We start from the raw sequence: 20,205 nt of genomic DNA on the forward strand, positions 1-20,205 counted from the left end.
AGAAGGAGGGGGGGAAAGATCAGGTGTTTGTGATTTTTCTTGACCAGCCCACATGTAGCGAACAGTCAGAGCTGAATGGAGAATGCAAATTACCTGGAAGTACATGAAGTTCATCAGCTTGGTGACTTCGGGCTCCAGGACCTCCACTGTCTTCTCATAGATCTCCACTCTGTTGGGTTGTTCGTTGCATTTCACCTAAAAGAGAAACAATATTGAAGATAAGAAAAACCTCTCAAGCTTTGGGATATTATTATACAACATAAGGGTTGCACCTAACAATTCATCTATTATTATGGAGAATATTTTCTGGATTAACCGTTTCATCCTTAATATGACATAAAGTTGTTATAAAAAGGGCAGATTACAATTTCCCAGAGATCAACAGTTCAACACCCAAAGATATTGAATTTGCAGTGAAATATGAAAAAGAGGCCGTTCACATCGGGTTCAAACACACATGTTGAGTGATCGAATCATGAGTTGACAGCTTTAAGCCCATAAAATACGTCTCAACATGACTGTCCTCTTGTGATCGGATCTCACTTCCAAGCTCTATATGCAAAATACATCTAACGTTCCTTCACCGAAAAACAAACCGATCCAGTGTTTTTTTTTTAACCAAAAGAATGAAATATCTTCATGTACCACATTAGCAATATTTATGAATTTGTTTTAGACAGCATTTCATGTGGTTTTTGAAGTTCCTCTTAACGCAACAAGTCTCAAAATAGAGCACTTTTTTTTAGGGAGTCTGTGGACTTTCTCCTCAGGCGACAAAGAATTCTTATCTTTATCTGTTACTGTTAACTATATTTATAGATTTAGACATGTTTACCATCCATATGTTATATTCTTTCTTGAAATCAGTTGAAACAGTGTGTTAAAACAACTGCTAGGATGTTCGATGCACTTTAAAAAGGGAAGCAGACCTTTAGACATGACTCGCTGATGTCGTAACAGTAAATAACACTTTAGACAAGAAAAAGGAACGTCTTGTTTTGTAATTACTGCCAAATTTACATTTTGTTAAGTTCACACAACTCTTAAAATAACATGAGCCCCGGACACATGACTGTACACACTGCTTAAAGAATGTCAGGACGGATAATGATGCCAAATGGGAAAACCCTCAAAGATTGTCTTTGGATCCTCGAATCTTAAAAGCTGGGGTGATAGAAATCGTCGTCATATTTGATGTGAAAAACACTAAGATGGTTTTCAAAAAGTTATGATATGGACGACAGTGTTACACACACACAACAACCCTGTTACCTGTGGTATTGCACGTGAGCAGCTCCTCCAGGTGTAGAGCATGATGGCGTACCCCTGCCCCTCCTCCAGCATCTCATTCTGATTCAACAAACACAACCAGTCAGTCACATTGATAAATACACCTTAAGTCATCTTCATTAAAAAAACATCTACACTCGTGTTATACAAGCTAAAATCAAGACACGGAACAACACACGTACGATACAGAAGGTCTACGACATACACGCACCACTGCCTCTTTTCTAAGTCTTTTATTCCCAGTGGGTGGAGGGGAGGTGCACATGCCCTCCCTCCACACAAAGTGCTGTTTGATTCAGACCCTAGGCAATTATCCCTCACTAATTAGACACAAAGCCCTACTATTCCTGTTAGGAGATGGTCCAAAGCATCCGATTGTCCCCGGGCCATTTGCTCCTGGGCCTGGATCCTAGGAGCTGCCTGCTAGACAATACCAAACGCTCTGGTGAGACAGACGAGTCCCTGACCAGATCCGGTTCACAGCAAGCCTTTGACCCAATTCTGCTGAATTCATTTTTTTTCCTACCAAGTCATTAGCGAGGGTGAAAGAGGACTGACACTAAAAAAAAAGAATCGCTAAGAAGTGTTTTCCCCCTGAAATGTGAGCCTCCAACTGTACCATGCTGGAGTGGACGGTGGCCTGCTCGATGTATCTGGCGATGCCGGTGACGAAGGCATTTCGGTCCTCAAAGTTGGTGTTGAAGTTCGGCTGTGGGAAGATGAAAACATTATGATTACAACGCGAATGGCGCTAGTACAGGTGTCAGGCATGTAACAGGCTGATACATCACCATAACATGCTATTATGTACAACTGACTCATCTTAACCCAAAACAATCTGCATCCATCATGTCTATATTTTTAATATTAATGAAGAGTTAAGTAGGGTTGCAATTAGACATTTGATATAAACTTGAAAATAACAGTACTGACTGACTGTTGCATGAAATTCTGTTTTACATCCTCCCACCAAAACATTCTTTTCCTGTTAGAAACATTTTTTGTAGCACTCAAAACAAGATTTTATCTCGAGATGTTCTCAGAAGAGAAACTCAGTATCGCTTAAGATCATTTTGATGCACGTGACTCATTTTGTTTGTGGCTTTATGAGTTGAATGTATTTAGGGCCCGTCTTTTCTATGCAAATGTTCGTGTATGTTCTGATCTTTACAGGATCTTATGGCCTTTACAGGGGATTTTAATATCAGAAAGCTTTTCATGGTGGAAGGTTATGACTCTGCTCAACAAATACCCAGAGGCTGTTTACCCCCTCGCCCAACAATCCTGTTACTTTCTCCTGTGCTATAACTGAGCATTTATGCGGTTTGGGATGGGGGGAAAGAAGAAGGAAGTTTCACTTTAATAGATCCTCTGTTGTCATGGGGCTCAATGTCTTCTGAAGAGGAACAACAGTTTGTTGAGCATCAGTTTGTTCATCCCCCACGACAGAAATAGTCCAATAAAAACTCGCTCACACAAATAAAACGTAGGTTCCCTAGTGACCCTCGAAATGATTATGAAATGCTAACGATCAAAGTTAGTATGAACGACTGTGTGTCTGACTGTAAACAGCAGAAAAGATGAATTATTGGACGACGGCAGAATTCGGACTTCCGCACCGACCTGGTACATGACGGAGGAGGGGAGGGGCTCGATGCATGGCTGCTGGTCTGGGAGTGGCAGCTCCTCCAGCAGGTCCACGTTGGAGAGAGCATCCTCTAAAGTCACTGTGGACGCCATGTTGCTGTGAAGGACAAAAAGCAAAGCATGTTTACAACCTCTGTCTGGAAAAAGGCAGGACCTTACAGCTCTTATCAAACACAATACAGTAAGGCCGCCTTTACAATGAGGCAATTACAGATAATGCACCAGACTTGCAGCACAAGTCTATTGTTTGACAACACAAGTCACAGTTAAGGCTTAAGAGAGAAACTGCTTTGGAGGAGGGGGAGGAAAAATGCTGGATTCACTGGACAGTGTGGAGGCAGCAGCAGCAGCATCGCAGAAGATGGGCTGAGGAAACTAAACTGAACTCAGCTTCAGTCTAAAACTCCCAAAACTCTCAAACAAATTAGTAGCTGATGCAGCTGCAGGCGGAGGACCTTTGGCTCTCAGTCGCCATCAATGAAGCTCCACAGAGCGCTCCAGGTTTCCCTTTGTGCCAACAGGCTTCCTGCCCAAATAACCTCAGCATAAAGGTGAGAGCTGAATCATGTCCTCTGCACTGCTGACAACAAACTGACACAACCTATCTGATATTGGCTTTGGATATCTTGTCATAGTCTTCTACCATCTGGCCATAGGTTTGAGCATTATTGTAAAAAAAAACTGCTCAGTATTAAATCTGCTTCTTCCACACTAACATTACTTTCAGGAAGGAAAAAAAACACATAACCTTTCTTTCCAATAAAAGCAAATAGTGTTGCTATCATATTCTATCATTCTTCGACATCACCAACAACATGATACATAAAAGTAAAATCAAATGCAAAGGGATTGGTGCTGTATTAGTGGGTGGTGTGGTATGCTTTTGCATTCTCACGCTGTTGCTGCTGACTGCTGACTTTTATACGTCACCGACACTGAACAATCAAAAAACCTATTGCAATCAGAATTAACAATCCACAGCGACTGACCGCGAACACAAAAGCCTGGCAGGCACAGCGAGCACAAGCCCGGGGGTCAGAGGAGGTCACTGACCTCCTGATCTGTAGATGGAAGTACAGCACAGAGCACAAAGAGGGGAGGCTCCATTTAATGAGCAGACTGCTGCGGGATACTGACATTTTAACGGCTAATATAACACACACACTGACACTCATGTCTTTTGGAAAATGTTCAACAGCTGGACAGCTGGCAGTAACGTCTTCCCATGAAATCACTTCTTTAAATTTGGAAATTGTTATGGCAGTCACACCCTGCTGACTCATGGGACATGTGGCTGTTGAATGCTAACAATCACCACTTTATTTTAGTTAAAATAGAAAGATGTTCAAATGTTTCTATCCAGTGGAGTTGAGCAGCAGCGCAGCAGAGCAGATACTCATTTTCATTAACACAGGCAGAAGCAGACGTTTCCTGTTTCATCTTCACAGGAAGGCCAATAAAACAACACAATGACTTAGAGCTGCTGATAGATAAGATTAAACGTGTGACTTCACATCCTGACTTCCCTTTTTCATCAAAATATGTTTTATTCTTAAATTATGCAAAACCTCCAGAAGGCCACGAGGGCTGACACAAGCCCAGGCAGGCACTCAGCAAAGATTTCTACCAAGTATGTGCACAGTGACCACCATCAACAGTATCGGATTACAAACAGCAGCTGCTCTTCAATTACAGAATTGAGCCATAGACCAAAATGCTTTACTTAACTGCAAGTTTGCAACTCTTAAAAATGTATTTGTGAAATATAACTACTCAAAAGCACTGTAAGGTTTACGTGGGGTTCACTGAGCATCTTGTGAATCCACCGATTAATTTTTCAACTAAAACAGTGGTTGTTTTTTTATTTCATGCTCTAAAATGCAGTATCACACTCATTCATTTGGGAACAGATCACAAAACAGATCACAAAACATTTACACCTCCACATGGGTGTGGAGGTGTAACCTGTAAATATAAAACACATTCCACAAATACACAAAAAAAAAGAAAAGAAAAGTGGTGTAAACATTAACACTCCCCTGGTCCCTGAGATCCCAGTCTGAACTGCTAGCTAGATGGCTAACTGAGCTGACTAGCTAATGACAGCTACACTTAGCAGTAGCATTAGTTAGCGGTTGATCTGGCGATATGCTTCCCCCTGTTTGTTTTGAGTCTGAATTTGACAGCTATTCTTACGTATTGCACCTTAAAAATAAAAACAATGAATGTGACACAGTGAGTATTAGTGTGTGTGTGTGTGTGTGTTTGTTCTGCGTTAAGTATTTAGTAAATAAATGAGGATGAGGATGCTCGGGGCCATTTAGAGACAAATCTATCTCCACACAGACCTCAGAAGTTGATTCGTCACCTCATTAATGTGTAAACAATTCAAGTCAGTTCCTGAATTTGGACTAAAACAGTTTGTCTGTTGTTTTATTTCTGTGCTCTTGCACAATGAACTTGAAAGTGCTGACTTTCAGATTTAAGCGCATTTAAAGATGTTACCAGAAATAAAATATAAACATTATTCGACATATGGTGCAGTTCAAACACTGTTCACCCAATAATATAAAGCCTCAAATAAGAGCTGACTGTCAGCACTTGAACTTCATATTCATTGTTTTGTTTCAGATCACACTTGTGGGAGTACAGAGCCAACAAACCCCGAAATTATGTTTCGGTCCATCAACTGGCAGACTGTGCTGTGTAACAACAAAAGTAATTTATCTTTATCGTGAGTAATAATAGGTGTGGTTAGTTGCGAAATACAGTTTTTCAAATAGAGGAGGAAGTCAGATGGGAAGTGCTATGTAAAGTAGTTGTCAGATCTGGTCTCATTAATGATTCATGCAAACGTCTTTTTTTAGTTTGTCAAGCTGAACTGCAAACAAGACAAGTGAGCAGCATGTCAGGCTACAGCTCACTCATCTTCATCACCAAACAGGGAAGTGTGAATCCCAGACAATGAGAGCATGTGATGTAGGGTCAACTTCAAGAGAGGGAACGGCTGACAATGAACATTTAGTCTGACTCCAAGGATCTGAAAGTGACAAATGAAAAGGATGCAAATACAGTTCTGCATTTCACAAAAAATACTTTTCTGTTCTCTGTTCAATAGTTCACTTTGTTCATGTGGAAATATGTTTTTAAAAAAACACATGAAGTAGCTTTGAGTTTTAACTACAGCAACTACAGTGATTGCTGAGCCTCTTGGTCGACTGTAACTATGGAGAGAAAACATGTGCACTATCGGAAAAAAAGGAACCTCAGTGGCTTTTGCTTTCGTGTCCAGTTCCTGTTAAGACTGCAGCATCTTGAGCTGTCTCCTCTGCTAAGAGGCAGGCGAGGGACAAATTAGAGAAGGCATGCCTCTTACAGTGTTAAATTAGCCTGTCAGGTTGTTGGACATTACGTTGCACACCATGTGTTTGTCGGACTCCATCCGTAATGACACAGTAAGGAGCTTAAACCAGCCTCAAGTAGGTAACCTCGGCACTACCATGCAGCAGAACATTAATGCCAGCATGAATTCAGGTTCTCAGCACTTTTTTGAAATCACACAAGATACTTAATGGGATATGATGACATAAAAACATCAACTAAGAAACATATAGTGTCAAGAACTAAACAAACTAAATTAAGTGAGAAAAAACAGGGGAGAGACTGGAATAGTTGGCTAAAGGTAATAAACAAACGTTTGAATAGTTAGCCTAAGTAATGGATAAAACAGCTTAAATAGTTACTTGAATGATGGATAAAACAGGTTAAATAGTTACTTAAGTAATGGATAGAACAGCTTAAATAGTTAGCTAAAAGTAATGGATAAACTGCTGAAATGGTTGGTTAAAAGTTTTGAACAAACAGCCACAGTAGTTAGCTAAAAGTAATGCATAAACAGTTGAAACAGTTAGCTTAAAGTAATGTCTGAAAGGCTGATATAGCTAAAAACCAATGGATTAATGATTAAAACCATGTGCATGAATCGATACCTCTATGAGTAAAGAAAGAGTGACAGTTTTGAGGACTGACCTTTCAAGCTAGTTACTGTATGCAGCAGGAACATTAATCCAATGTCCAAAATGCAACAGTCTCACGCTAAATAAAGCTAAGGTGACACATCTGAAACTGTAACACTCGTTCACACAAACTAAACCAGCGGATCACACTTCCACATACGAAATATTCCTCTCAAGTGAGAAACAGATGCAACGGCAACAAACTACAGCCTGCAGAACATGTAGACATTTCCTCAGAGGGCAAACAGAAAAACAGCTGCAATGAAGCCACTTTCATATCATTGCATCAAAACAGTGCCACAAGGAAGTTCTCTAGGTTGAGGTGTGAAAACACGGTCTTGACACGTACTTGGCACGCCATCGCTACGTCATTTATCAGTGCATACTGAATCTCAGAATTTTCCAGAAGGCAGAAAAAAGGACTTCAATTTTACAAAACATCCAAGTAGAGACCTTAAAAATGACTGATCCTCAGATCTGTGTAGCCAATATTTGGTTTATCTGCTCCTTTTTTTCTCCACCGACTCTGACAACAAATATCCAACGTATGCTGCAAAACTTATCTTAGTATAACAGAAGTATAAAGACACTTAAAAGATCTCCAAACATGCCAAATTAAAGATAGAACAATGGGAAATAGAAACCCAATATTCGGTCTCAGTGGCTTCACCCCTGTACTATAAACAACGTACTGGATATAACCTGAGCATCGTTGATGAAGGCATTCAACCACAGGAAGAACGAACCTACACCACTTTCACCAAAAACTACAAATGTGGTTTCATCTACAATATCTCCATGCCTCATCACCCTCTCTGCTTCCTTCTTTCCTTCAAATCCTCCGAACTAAAAGCTGATAAGAAACTGCTGTAAACAGGGCAGCAGTGTAATACAGTGAAGGAGTCTTCATCTCGTTGTGCAGTAGTACCTCAAGGTTCCAGGTTTGATGTACACTGAACACAACTGTTGACCTATTTTTCCCTCTACGATTACAACTCTGGCTAATGTTGTGGAAAAAAAAAATTTGATTTTTTAAAAAAATGTTTGGAATGTCTGACTGAGCTGGTATTTACAGTGAGTGGCTTGGCAGTGAATGCAACATCGGGAGGGTGTGGAATACAGTGTGGTTCCTGAACACAACATCTGTCCTGCTACAGAACTTCCCAAAGGAATGAACAGCAAAGGAAAGTAAAAGCAGTAAAATGAATTAGAAAAAGTAAAGCATTGAGTTTGATATTGAACTCTCGCTTAGCTCAGATAATAATCTTTAATCTGGGTTTTTAAAAAAACGTTTGTTTGGATACTACTGCGGCTATCACAGATCACAGCTCACGGACACAAAACTCAACTCCGACTCAGTAAAAGTGACAGATTCTTCTCAAATTAAGTTTTAGAAAGTTGTGATAGTAGTGACGTGATGTGTGTAAAAAAAAAAAAAAACTCCTGTGAGTCCTGCCTCCGACATGTAAGTGCGGTCATGGCTGTATCCCTGCTCCGTGCCGGGGCCTGAGATTAGTCACAGCTCGGGCCTGCGAGCCAGGAAAATGGCTTTACGTTGCAACAAGCTGCTCACCTCCACAAGCTAATCACTCCCAAGTCCGTTTGTAATAAGAGTTTTTATTAACGAACAACTTCACGGTGTGAAGCTTCGAGGCGACACCCAAAAGCAAATGCCGCTCAACTTTTTTTTTCTCCTCCACCGTGGCTGAAAATACACTGAAACCAACTTCGCGATCAATCGTTTTTTTTTTTTTTTTTCACTCACCCGGAGTTTGTTGGTTAGCAAGGTAAACTTGTGCGGTTACGAGCCGGACTACAGCGCCATTCAGCCCGACCGTTGGTCCCTCTCGCGACACGTAAATCCACGTCTGGACGACTTTAATCCAAAAGTTGTCTCTCTTTTTTTTCCTGTCGTCGGCCAAAGGAATCTTTCCTCGGTCGCTGTTATTATCATGGGCGGGGGAGAGAAGTCGAGCAGGGAGTTCCTGTCCCTCAGACAGGGAAACTCAACAGGAAACTCCGCTCGCAGCTGCGGTGCTGGTCTCCTCCACTAGGGCGGGACGAGGAGGATGGAAGGTAGAGTCACAGGAATGTACAGTAAGGACCTGCCCGACGGTACGGAGGGCCGGTAGGGCCAAAACAACGCGCCTACCCCCACCCGCGAGGTACGGCAGGGGGCAGGGATCTTTACTTTGATTTTTTTTTTTAACCATTTTTTTTTTGTTTTATTTGTATTTAAGTGTTTATCGTTTGTTACTATATTCTCTTTTATGAACATTTTGTAAAAAAAAAATAATAATAAAAAAAAAATGTGTAGGTGAAGTATTTTATTGTATTTATCTTGTTTTTATTGCTTGTATTGATTGTTTTTATTTATTTTTTTCATTCTATTAATTTAACAGCCCACATTTTATTGCCTGTGGTCTCTTCATCCATTTGTCTTCTTAATGTCCCATGTTTGAATTACTTGTGAGGCACTTTGTATTGCGTCTTGATTTGTTTTAAAAGTCTGTTGATTGATTAGGGATGAATAAAGTGTGAGTTTATTTTCTGTTTTGTTTTTGTTTTAACTTACTTGTCTATTCATGCCCCTATATACCTATATGTTATAGTATCAGCACAGATTACCTGTTGACGTCTACCGACAAATCATGCAGAAAATAAATTTGAAGTGTTCACAATAAAGTTTGTATTTTAAAATGTTGTATCCTGCTGGTGAATCCTGCTGGAATGTAGTTTTCACTACTAACAGTATCTTAGGATTTTACAAAAATCAAGCCAAAGGTCACTGGTTTGATTCCCCTGATCTGCATGTCGAAGTGTCCTTGGGCAAGACATTGAACCCCAAACTGCTCCAGATGTGCTGGTTGCCACCTTGCATGGCAGCCGACCAGCCACTGACCGAATTTAGCGTATGAATGAATTACTGTCTGATAAATGTATAATACTTTTAAAAATGTACCTTATACAGTCATGAGTTAGGCATAGGTATAAATATACTTTGTTTCTAGTAGCTACTAAAAAGTCCTTCTCAATAATCTAGTAATTATTGTATTTTTCAAAAATAGATAAAAGGACAATCAGTTTAAGGAACAAGTGTATACACTAAATCACAGTAAACAACTAAAACAATAAAATGACATAGAAAAAATAAGTAAAAATATGGGCACATTTAAGTGTTTTTATGAAATTTCTGTCTAGTAAAACTATTCATACATTGTAAAGAATAATAGCTCTTCCCTTCTCTAAATAAGAAATGGATCCATTTATGATCCATATAATTTTTTCCATGATTAATCTATTTATGGTTGAAGCAGGGATACAATAAGCACAACTGAGGGCAGACCCTGGCTATTACACCCAGAAAGACACATTTACAAACAGACTTTGGAATGTGGAGACTCACACAGACACAGGTGAAAAATGAAACTTCAATCACCATACAGCTGGTGACACAAAGGGACCTTCTTGTTGCCTGTGAGCAACAGTGCAAACCCCTGAGCCACTTAGCCGTCCTTACTGAACTAAGATGCAGAAGATAATGGGATAAGTCTAAGCTCCCTTTTATACCATTCGCAGTGAATGAAAAGTAAGGCGACCTCTCTCTGCGTGATCAGACTGAGGACGGACCGCAGTGACTCATTTTCGCCCTTTTAGGGACAAAGTGGTTAGGCAATGGCTGGATGCTTTCTTAAGTACGTCTTTTAATGTTTTTCGACAAAAATTCTTACAGTTCTCCTTAAAACATTATCAAACGAGCAAAATAATCTGCAGTTATTTTCGCTTCACTAGGTTAACAAACTGTTAATACTGATATTAATAAAATTTCATTATAAAGCAGTGTTATATTATGTTGAATAACAACATTTATTGTGCTTAACTTACAGTATACACACATTATTAACAGTCAGCATAACAGCTCATACAAAAAAAGCTTTACAAATATGTACAATTTCTTGAATTCAGAAGCCGATGTGTGTTCACAAGTATCTTGTTTGACTGTGGCTCTAAAATTACACAAGTAATCTTACAACATCACATAGTCCATCACCGACAGTCAGAGCAGAAGGTGACATCATATGTTGCACATCATCATGAACAATGACAGCAGTCAGAGAACAGACAGTTATGAGGTGGAGAACCCAAACAATGGCGTTCAGTCCATCAAATCAGAACAGACGTGTGTGGTTCCTCAGCACTGCTCAAACCCGGCCATCAGAGAGAGGGCCAGAGACTCCACTGTGCGAGGACGACAAACAAACAACATCTTCTTACTTCAAGTTTATTACTTTGCATAAGGTGTAAAGAATGTTCTGGTATAGCAGCAAAACAACATGCATTTCAATGCACGCTGTTTATTGGAAATCCAAGTGTTTAAACTTACAGTGAGGGAAGGAGCCGCGACATACAGCCTTGTTGAGTATTGTCACAAGGAACATGTGACAGTTCTTGAAATCAGATTCCATTTTATCGATGGACTCGATCCTGAGAGTGAAAGATAAACACCATATTTAGACACAAACAGTCTGGTCTACAGCAGCACAGAGTTGTGGTTTGGTGATGGTACTTCTGATAGGAAAAACACATAGTATATGAATACCTCGTAATCTTTGAACACTTCCTCAACAACTATAATAACATTAAATGTGATGTGTGTTCTGCTGCTTAGAGACACACAATTCACTGCAAGTTACAGCTAAGATCCTAATTTCCCTCCAGTTTATATAAAAGCTCTTACTTCCAGGCTCCAAATCCAGCTTGCCATCGGTCAGAGAAGATGAGGACAAGATTGAGAACTTTCATTATTGCCTCCTTCACAAAGCTGACCTGAGAAAACACAACAGCATTGGACAACAGTGGGAACATTTAGTCTCATAAATGCATGTAGGAAGCTCAGTTTGATACAATAACATAATAAGATGCGATGAAAAGATTTTACAAGTGTGTGATGTGGATAAAAAAATGTTTGATCGATGAAGGTAAGGTTTCTTTGGTGACGTTCGAGAACCACTTCAGCTGAGGAAAAGCAGTGCTGTTTACCTTCTCCCTCAGTAGGCAGCGGTCGTGAATGGTTGCCAGATATCTGTAATGGATCTTGATCAGCTGGTCCAGGTCCTTTGCTTCCTGAACTTGGTGCTGAAACTCCAGCCCCGTGCTGTGCAGAATCTGCCAAGACACAAAACAGACATGTAAGATTGCGTGAAAATTATTCAGTTTCAATACATGCTTCGGACACAGATCTGATAATGATGTATGGTTCTTTAACAACATTCCTATACTGGTTACACAAGATCTGATCCTTTTGATTTGAAAATACTGATATGCATAAAGGTGTGGATAAACATTGTGACAAGTGTAAATAAGTAATACAGTTAATAATGGCTGAATTCACTTAGGCTGCTTTGGTGACACTCGACAAATGTAACTGTCTGCTGTGAAAAGGTCTATTTCATGACTCGTCTCACCCTTGTGGTGATGTAGTTGTGAAGGCTGTTGACAAAGTGCATCAGTTTGACTCGGAGCAGACACATTCGGTGAATCTGCTGATTTATAGGCTCTTTGACCTTCACTTCTTCACCCAGCGCTCCCTCCAGTTTCTTTGTGACATCCGTGAAATCTACAGAAACAAACAATTTCCCATAATAGAAACATGACGGGGAGATTCCATTCACATGACCAAGTTGTTTCCAAAGAGCGATGAAAGCTCATACCACTGAATCGGAGCGTGTCCAAACTGTATTTGGCCCATTTGATCTGCAGCAGGAGGAGAAACACTTGATTGTAGATCTTCTGACACTCGGAGCTGATCACAATGTCAACAGGCCAGGGAACCTTCAGAGAGCAAAGTAAGTAAATATTGGCTGCTTCAAAAAGCGAAATGTAAGCAAATACACTGACACTGCTTACCTTGTAACTCAGAGTGAGCACCTCCAGGTTATTCACAGGATGTTTTTTCCTGGCGGGGTCGATGGGCTCCAAGAAGACTGACAACCTATAGAATAAAAAATGATGGAAGAACATAGTGACTTCTCAATAAGATATAAAATAAATATCCTTCTAGTCACCATAACTCATCTTCAATGCACAGTATGTAGTTTCTCTCTCAGTCAAGACAATAACAAAAAACACAGTTTGATGACATTGTGAAGTAGTGTGGGAGGTGTTTCTTGTCGTTAAAGAGAGTGCGCAGCAAAATGCATTACCTTAAAAAGAAAAAAATAACAATTTCTCTTGCTGGAAATAAGTAAAAGTACTAATAAACGCATGTAATACCTGCTGCTGTCCTCGGGGTGGCGCTGTCCGACTGCCTCCTGAAGCTGAACGTTGAGAAAAGACAGCTGCTGCCAGCTCTCCTTCTCCTGCACCTTGTCAAAGATCGCCGTGTAAAAGTCATACATGGTGTCTCCGGCTTCCAACAGGAAGTAGTTCCTCATAGCTTGGAGGTATTCCAGCAGCCTGTGGAAACATCAAGAGTCTCACATGTGGGGGGAAAAGAAAAACCCCTCACTTATATAATTCCCAGGAGTGACGCTTACTTGTAATCTTTTTTCAGAGTCTTCATGAGGTTCCCGCAGCACTCAATGTACCTCCTCTCGATGTGGGGGTAGAGGCAAGAGCGTAGGGTGAGCTCAAATGTCTGACAGGTGACAGCCTGAGAGGAGCGGTCGACGATGAAATCACCCCCGGAAAAATGCTCGTGGAAGTCACTTTGCTGCAGGTACAGCCTGCGGGGGAGCACAGAAAGAAATCCACTTCAGATATTTTAAGCTCTCTGGATTTACCAAAACAAGTCTGGGACTACAAAAACACAATCCCTTCAAAATCTAATTATCTTCAGACAGTACCATTTGAGAGATTATAAAACCAGCAGTTACAAAAATCCATTATATAATGATGGCTAAATTTAAGCACTAAGCTTTGGTTTTAAAATAATAACGGATGTCCAGTGTTTTTAGTTTTTCATATTCTACCATTGTAATTTGTTTAAATGTTTATCTCCAAGTAGAATTATGTCATGACTTGAATGCAGTGATTACTGCTTACCTGGCAAAGTTGATAGCCAATAACGGATCGTGGACGTCTTCTATCTCCAGGTGCTGTGCTATGATGGACTGCATCTTTATGAGGCTCCTCTTAGTGGCCTGTTGTTCAGTAATTGTGTCTGTGGGCGACTCGTCTTGGCTGCAAAGGCGTGACTGCACCGACTCCAGAAACAGCGTGTACAAACTCTTCCTCTCTGCATCTGCAAGGCAACATTCGAACGTTGTTGAAAATATACATGAATGCCGTTCTATAAAGTGAGGGTGCACAGAAAGACACTGACCTCTTGAGGATCTGTCCGACTGTTCAGTCTCCTTGCAGTCCAGATTTCTGAGCAGCTGCATGGACTTTCCAGCCATGATGATCTGCTTGAGCACGGGTTTGAGGAAAGACACCATGGTGAGCTGCCTGTTGCTGGAGCCCTGATCCCCTCCCGAGCTCCCGCTGGCTGCGTCGTTCAGCTTCTCCTCATTCTCCACCGTCTCGGACACGCTGTACAGCGTGTATGTGGCGTACCAGAAGTCCCTGTGGTTCACTGGGACGTCCTTGTTCCTGGAGCAAATGTCTCCGTCAGTAATCACTGTAGCCACCAAAATCTAAGAAGATAATGTTCTTGTTGATCGCTGTCCCTACATACCTCTGGATGATGAACTCCTTGGCCGGGTCAAACAGATGGCCGTGAACAATCCATTCATCCACAATCTCCAGATACGGTCTGACTGTCTCTGTCCACAGAGAAAACAACAAGGCCACCTAACATGGGAAGACAACACAATTAAATCATCATACATCCAAGTGCCTTTTCTTTATTAGTATCCATAAAGTCTGCTTTATATGTTGAATTAAGTTAACTTAATACTCACTGCTTGTTCCGATGCTTCTCCAACACTGTCGTACTCAATTATAGCTTTGTACAGGGTGTTGAGCAAGTGAGACGCCCGCACAACGTTGGGGGTCTCAGGGGGGACCTCTGCGACCCCAGTGCAGAAGACTTTGTGCAGCACTTTGATCTGAGCCAAGTGAGGGTTGAGACGATCCAGAACTGCAGACAGGGTCACCGTCTCATCTGCAAGAGAGGAGACATCCAACACAGGAACAGGTTAAGTATAGTGCTTGAGTAAATGGTACCTTAATTTCATGCAGCTTATAATAAAATCTTCTGGTTTATTCTCTACCCCCCCTCGTTTGCACTCGTTTCACGCTGACATCACATTAAAGCCTGTTAACATGGCAGTACATTCACTTACAGCTGGGTATTGATACATCAACAGCAACATTGCAGAGGTTTTTTTTTGCAATACAAGGCCTGAACTGTCTTTTTTAACTCTGACACCGGTCAGTTTTCTGGCATGTTAGTCATTAGTCAGATTATGACTTCTGTTACATAATGTCACATGTTGTTTGTTTTCAGAAGGTTAATAGGGAACTCACCGTGTCACAAGCATTCAATGTAGTTTTACAATATCACCTCTAATGAGAAAACACTGCTATAGTATGCTGGCATTATAGCATCATGTAGTGTTATAGTACTCAATGATTTCCCCCAAAAAATGCAACTTGAACTTGCCATTGCATATTAGCTCTTTCTCAATTGTGGTCAGCTCCTTTTTAAAGCTGGTGAAGTACTTGTTGAGTGCCCACACAAAGGCCTGGTAGGTCCTGAAGGGGGGCTCGGAGCCCTTCTTGGAGCTGTAGGAGGAACTGGAGCCCGGTGGGCACGGCTCCGAGCTGTACCCCGTCACCTCGTCTATGAACCTCTGCAGCCTGAACACCGCCTGCCCGTACACAGCGATGTGCTCCAGAACAGAGCGCAGACAGTTCTGTAGCACAGACAGAGAAAAGACTGTTATTTCTACAGCAGACAGGCACTCTTTTTATGAAGATATAAACAAGTGATTATCAGGTTTTAAACTTACGCTGGTCAGGTGGGTAACCACCACGTTGTTCCTCACTGACACTTTTCCATCATGGTGTTGGAATATAAAGTGTTTCTTAACGCCGGAGAGAAGCCTGTAACATAGCAGCAACACAGCTCAACTTTATGATAATCCAAACTGAAGTTTTTAGTAGCCTGTAAATAAAAGTAAATATCTCTCTCCAGTCCAACAAGGACTCCAATGTTTAGGGGATTTAAGAGATTAGCAATAACGTAAAACCTGCGATTACACAAGAGGTCAACATCGTTTATAGGTTTGTACAATGAGCACAGTCACAGAGCAGAGCATCAGTACATCTTACCACAAGGTCTCCCGTATAACTTGGGTCTCTGTGACAAAGGCCTTTTCTTCAGGCAGATACAACGGATCAGTGTTGTATAAGTGTTGATCCCTGAAGAGAGAGACGCTGAGGGTAAACATCTTCAATCAATGCAACTCACAAAAGTCACAAAGTAAACGTCTATATTTGCCAAAAATGATCCACTGATCTACAGGAACAATATCTCACTCGTGACCGGTATAAAGTTATATATTTCTATTACTGATTAATTCTGTAGATTATGGAAACACCGCCAGTGATGCTGCTCGGAGACAAAGACCAGAGCTGCACACCAGTTGTAAAAGGAAATCATAAATCTATATTATATGGACAGTCAGGCTAATAATACACATGTATTCCAATATACTCAATGTCCTGATAACATACAACAATGTCACATTCTTAAAATATGACAGTCTTTTTCGTGGAACATTAAGACTGTGAAGTCACATCGCAAGCGACATGTTGGACTCTTACCACACATTTAGCAAGTTGGAGTGTAAATGCAAGCTGTGAGGGAAGCGCGGAGCGTGAGCCACCCAGTATGGAGTCACTACATGCTGCTCAAGCCAAACCCGGGCGTCAGGTTCACCCACTGCAAAAAGACACAAACGGGTCTCAGTATCAGATTATTTATAATCATGAAGGGTTCCATCATCTATTTTTCATTATCATGTTATGTTGCCATGTGAGCCGTACTCACCCGTCCATGAAACTGGGACTGTCTTGTTGTTGTTGTTGTCCTGGTCTTCCTGTGGAGTTCTGTCCAACTGGATCCCAGAGTCTTCCCTGCTGATTGGCTGCTGGCCGTCATCATCGTCGCTCTCCTCCTCAGACCACTCCTAAAAACCAGTCAAGACTTGTTTATTTCTGCTGGATGGCTTTCTTCACTTCTGATTCTCAGCTCCTGCACACCTCTCCTCCATCCATTAGAGTACATCAGTTATACTGAATAATCGAAACCTCCTCTCAGATCTTTGTGGTGGTATAGAGACTGTGTCTGACACCTATCTCCTTCGCTCTGCAGTTAATTGTGTTACAGCTTTGTGATGTCTGATAAGGATGTGACGTTGTGTGACCTCAATTTCTCTATTTAACTTCTCTATTCAACTTCAGCCAGAAAAGTGCAAAACCACTGTAGGCATCTGTGATGGTCTAACCATATTTGGTTATGATTAACTCACAGGAGTATCTGGGTACGGTCCATTGTCGATGTCCTCACCCTCCATCAGATAACTAGCCCAGTCAAACTTGTCCTCTTCTTCTGTGGACATAATATAAAATAAAAATGATAAACATGGACATGAATACCATATAAAACTGTCTTGAGTGAAATTAAGTATCTGTGAAACATCTACTCACCAGCCTCCTTCACCCTGGGTCTCTCAGTAAAGTCTGTGTTTGAGGGCGACCCCGATAAGAAGAGCAGCAGTGACAGCAAGCTGTAGTGTGCGTCTGACTGCAACAAAGAGAGAGAAAATGGTGATGTGTGCAGTGTATTACACTTGATTTTATTGGTTATTGCAGTGTAGACAAACAATACAATGCCATATATATAACCATGTATTAAGCAATTGTTTATTTTGAATTTGCAACTGATAAAAATGGTTAACAAATACTGTGTAGTTCATTTATAAAGACTATTTAGGATGGCTACTATAAAGTTTTCATTGACATTTATAAACCTTTACAACTGCTTAATAAAAGAGTTTCATTGATGATTAACAATGACTAACAATAAACTTAAGTTTGATTAACTTTAAAAGTGTTATTCATTGATGGTTGTTCGATCCTCCATACTTCCATACCTTTGTTCCATCTGTATTAGGTAGAGGTGAGTTCACAAACTCTTCAGTCAGCCTCTTCCAGCTCTCTGCTTTACTCAAGTCTGAATGGACCATCAGCTTTTCATAGATTCTGGAAAAACACAGCAGATTACAAATACATGACAGTCTCAGACATGTAGTGTAATGTGAGAGGAAATGGAAAGAACTGATCTTTCTAATGGCAAAATCAGGAGGATCAATTATCTTCTTCTTCTTCTTCTTGAGTACATTTTTAAATTTTGACATTAAGGCAGCATTTTTAATTAAAGGTAGGTGTTATGTATGTTAATAGACTTCTTATCTGCAATTAAAAAGATAATGAATACCATTGAAATAATTTACTCTGTCAAGTAACTTACTACAGATATAAAACTGAGGACTCTGCTGTGGGACATGTTGACAGTAGTACAGTACTATGAACACATTACTCGTTTCTTACAATGGAAAGAACAAAGATTTACTCACCCAGTTAAACTGCGTTGGACTTTATGTGTGTTCACGTCCAAGTAACGATGAAACCTGTCAAGAAAACCAGACTATTACTGACTTAGCATCACTGTTTATGGCTAATGTTTGGTTACATGCTAGCAGCTGTCAAGCTAGCTCCTGCCAGTGGCTAACTAACCTGAAATTCGACCAGGCGAATTTCAGTGCCAGCTGAAAGTTCTGGTCCTCCTCATCTTCGATCCCGGTGAAGTATTTTATCAACCTCTTGGTTTCCTTCTCTGTCTCCTTGTCGAAGGTGCTCCAGTGTGCCATGTTGATGTTGACAGTGGTGCTGTTGCTGTTAGCTTCACGCTACGAGCAGCTGCATGCAGCTAAGCTAGCTGTCCGTTGCAGGTCTGGTGGTCCTGCAAGCTGAAGTGCAGCACGAAAAGGTCGATGTTAGCTGGATAATGCCATTTATTGCAAAGACTCGACAGCTTCAGCTATTTATCCATTGGTTCTTTCGGTGCCGCGCAGAGTTTGCCTCTGATAACAAACAAGGCAAAAGTGCGCATGCGCCAAATCAAACGGAAGGTAAAGGACGGAAGGACGTGTTTTAATTTAGTTTTACTAATAATGATGATAATAATAATGATGATGATGATGATGATGATGATTGTAATAATAATAATAATAACAAAAACTTTATTATATAGCACTTGGAGTTTGCAAAGTAGAGCAAATAGAGCTACAAACAGTCTGAGCTTAAGTTAAAACAAGAAGACATTAAACAAAATATAACAACTAAAAAAGTCAATATGAGTAATTACAAGTAGGAGAAATATAATAAAACAGGCATAACCACAGAAAAAGTCAGGCAAATAAAGAAATAAAGAAAATAATAAAATCAATAAAGGACGATAAGAGGACGACATAAGAGGAGGAAATAAGAACAGATAAATGGATTAAGAACAGTAAAAATAATATAGTGTAATGAATTAATTAGGAATAAACAAATAAAAGAAGTAAAGGGTGTTAGTAAAAAGACAACACATAAGAGGAAGTAGTTACAGATAAATAGACTGAGAACAGTAAAGGAATAAAAAGACAGAAAGATCATATACGAGCAAGTCTCTAAAAGCGGGTTTTAAGAAGTGACTTAAAAGAATATACTGATTCTGCGAGCCTTACATCCTCAGAGAGATCATTTCTCAGTTAAAACGATGTCGTTTTGAAGAAGAAATTAAAACTCTGAATTTTAATATTTACAATATTAGGAGGAATAATACAAACAAAGAAATATTTCTCTGTTCCACAGATGAATAAACAAGCTGTGCTCCGAGGAAAATGAGGTCCCCAGAACACTGTTTGAAGCTAGAAAGGTGGCAGGGTCCGCCACATAAACAAAGTTAAACAGTATGAAACTGTACTGTCCTTTAGAGTCAGTTTGTTTATTTAACTTGTTTAGGCAAAATAAAAATAACTACATAGTGCACCTTTAAAAACATGCCATGTGTTTTAAAAGGTCGACTTGTTCAGCGACACTGTTCAACAAATAGTTATATGAAAACTACACTGACTTTAAAAGGGAGCGCTAAGTTCTCACTAATCACCCACAATGCATTGCGCTTGAGGAGCGTTACGGTCGGTGGTAGCCGTTGGAACATCTTTCCTTCAAGGCTCTCTGAGATTTCCAATCTTTG

The 20,205-nt window shown here is 40.4% G+C and overlaps 2 protein-coding genes across 2 annotated transcripts in view; both read right to left on the bottom strand.

Moving 5' to 3' along the window:
- Positions 1–9,038, bottom strand: part of cyfip1 (cytoplasmic FMR1 interacting protein 1) — a 30,127-nt gene extending 21,089 nt beyond the window's left edge. The window contains exons 1-5 of the mRNA XM_030432660.1: positions 8,719–9,038; positions 2,914–3,034; positions 1,910–1,999; positions 1,273–1,350; positions 94–195 (exon numbers count right to left, since the gene is read on the bottom strand). Coding sequence (XP_030288520.1) covers positions 94–195; positions 1,273–1,350; positions 1,910–1,999; positions 2,914–3,030 — 387 coding nt within the window. The 5' untranslated portion in view covers positions 3,031–3,034; positions 8,719–9,038. The remainder of the gene's footprint in view (positions 1–93; positions 196–1,272; positions 1,351–1,909; positions 2,000–2,913; positions 3,035–8,718) is intronic.
- Positions 9,039–10,637: 1,599 nt separating this feature from the next.
- tubgcp5 (tubulin gamma complex component 5) lies at positions 10,638–19,100 on the bottom strand. The gene is made up of 23 exons (XM_030434435.1): positions 18,702–19,100; positions 18,542–18,595; positions 18,059–18,167; positions 17,613–17,709; positions 17,435–17,514; positions 16,954–17,092; positions 16,728–16,845; positions 16,233–16,322; positions 15,911–16,004; positions 15,562–15,814; positions 14,858–15,060; positions 14,632–14,747; positions 14,278–14,546; positions 13,998–14,196; positions 13,490–13,678; positions 13,227–13,409; positions 12,861–12,945; positions 12,665–12,785; positions 12,419–12,570; positions 11,994–12,119; positions 11,692–11,780; positions 11,338–11,438; positions 10,638–11,192 (listed from the first exon to the last, which is right to left on the bottom strand). The coding sequence occupies exons 1-23, from the start codon at positions 18,833–18,835 to the stop codon at positions 11,146–11,148; spliced, it is 3,048 nt and encodes a 1,015-aa protein (XP_030290295.1). The 5' UTR covers positions 18,836–19,100; the 3' UTR covers positions 10,638–11,145.
- Between the last annotated feature and the right edge of the window lie 1,105 nt (positions 19,101–20,205).

The sequence above is a fragment of the Sparus aurata genome, chromosome 11 (genome assembly GCF_900880675.1).
Source record: "Sparus aurata chromosome 11, fSpaAur1.1, whole genome shotgun sequence".
NCBI classification, from domain to species: Eukaryota; Metazoa; Chordata; class Actinopteri; order Spariformes; family Sparidae; genus Sparus; species Sparus aurata.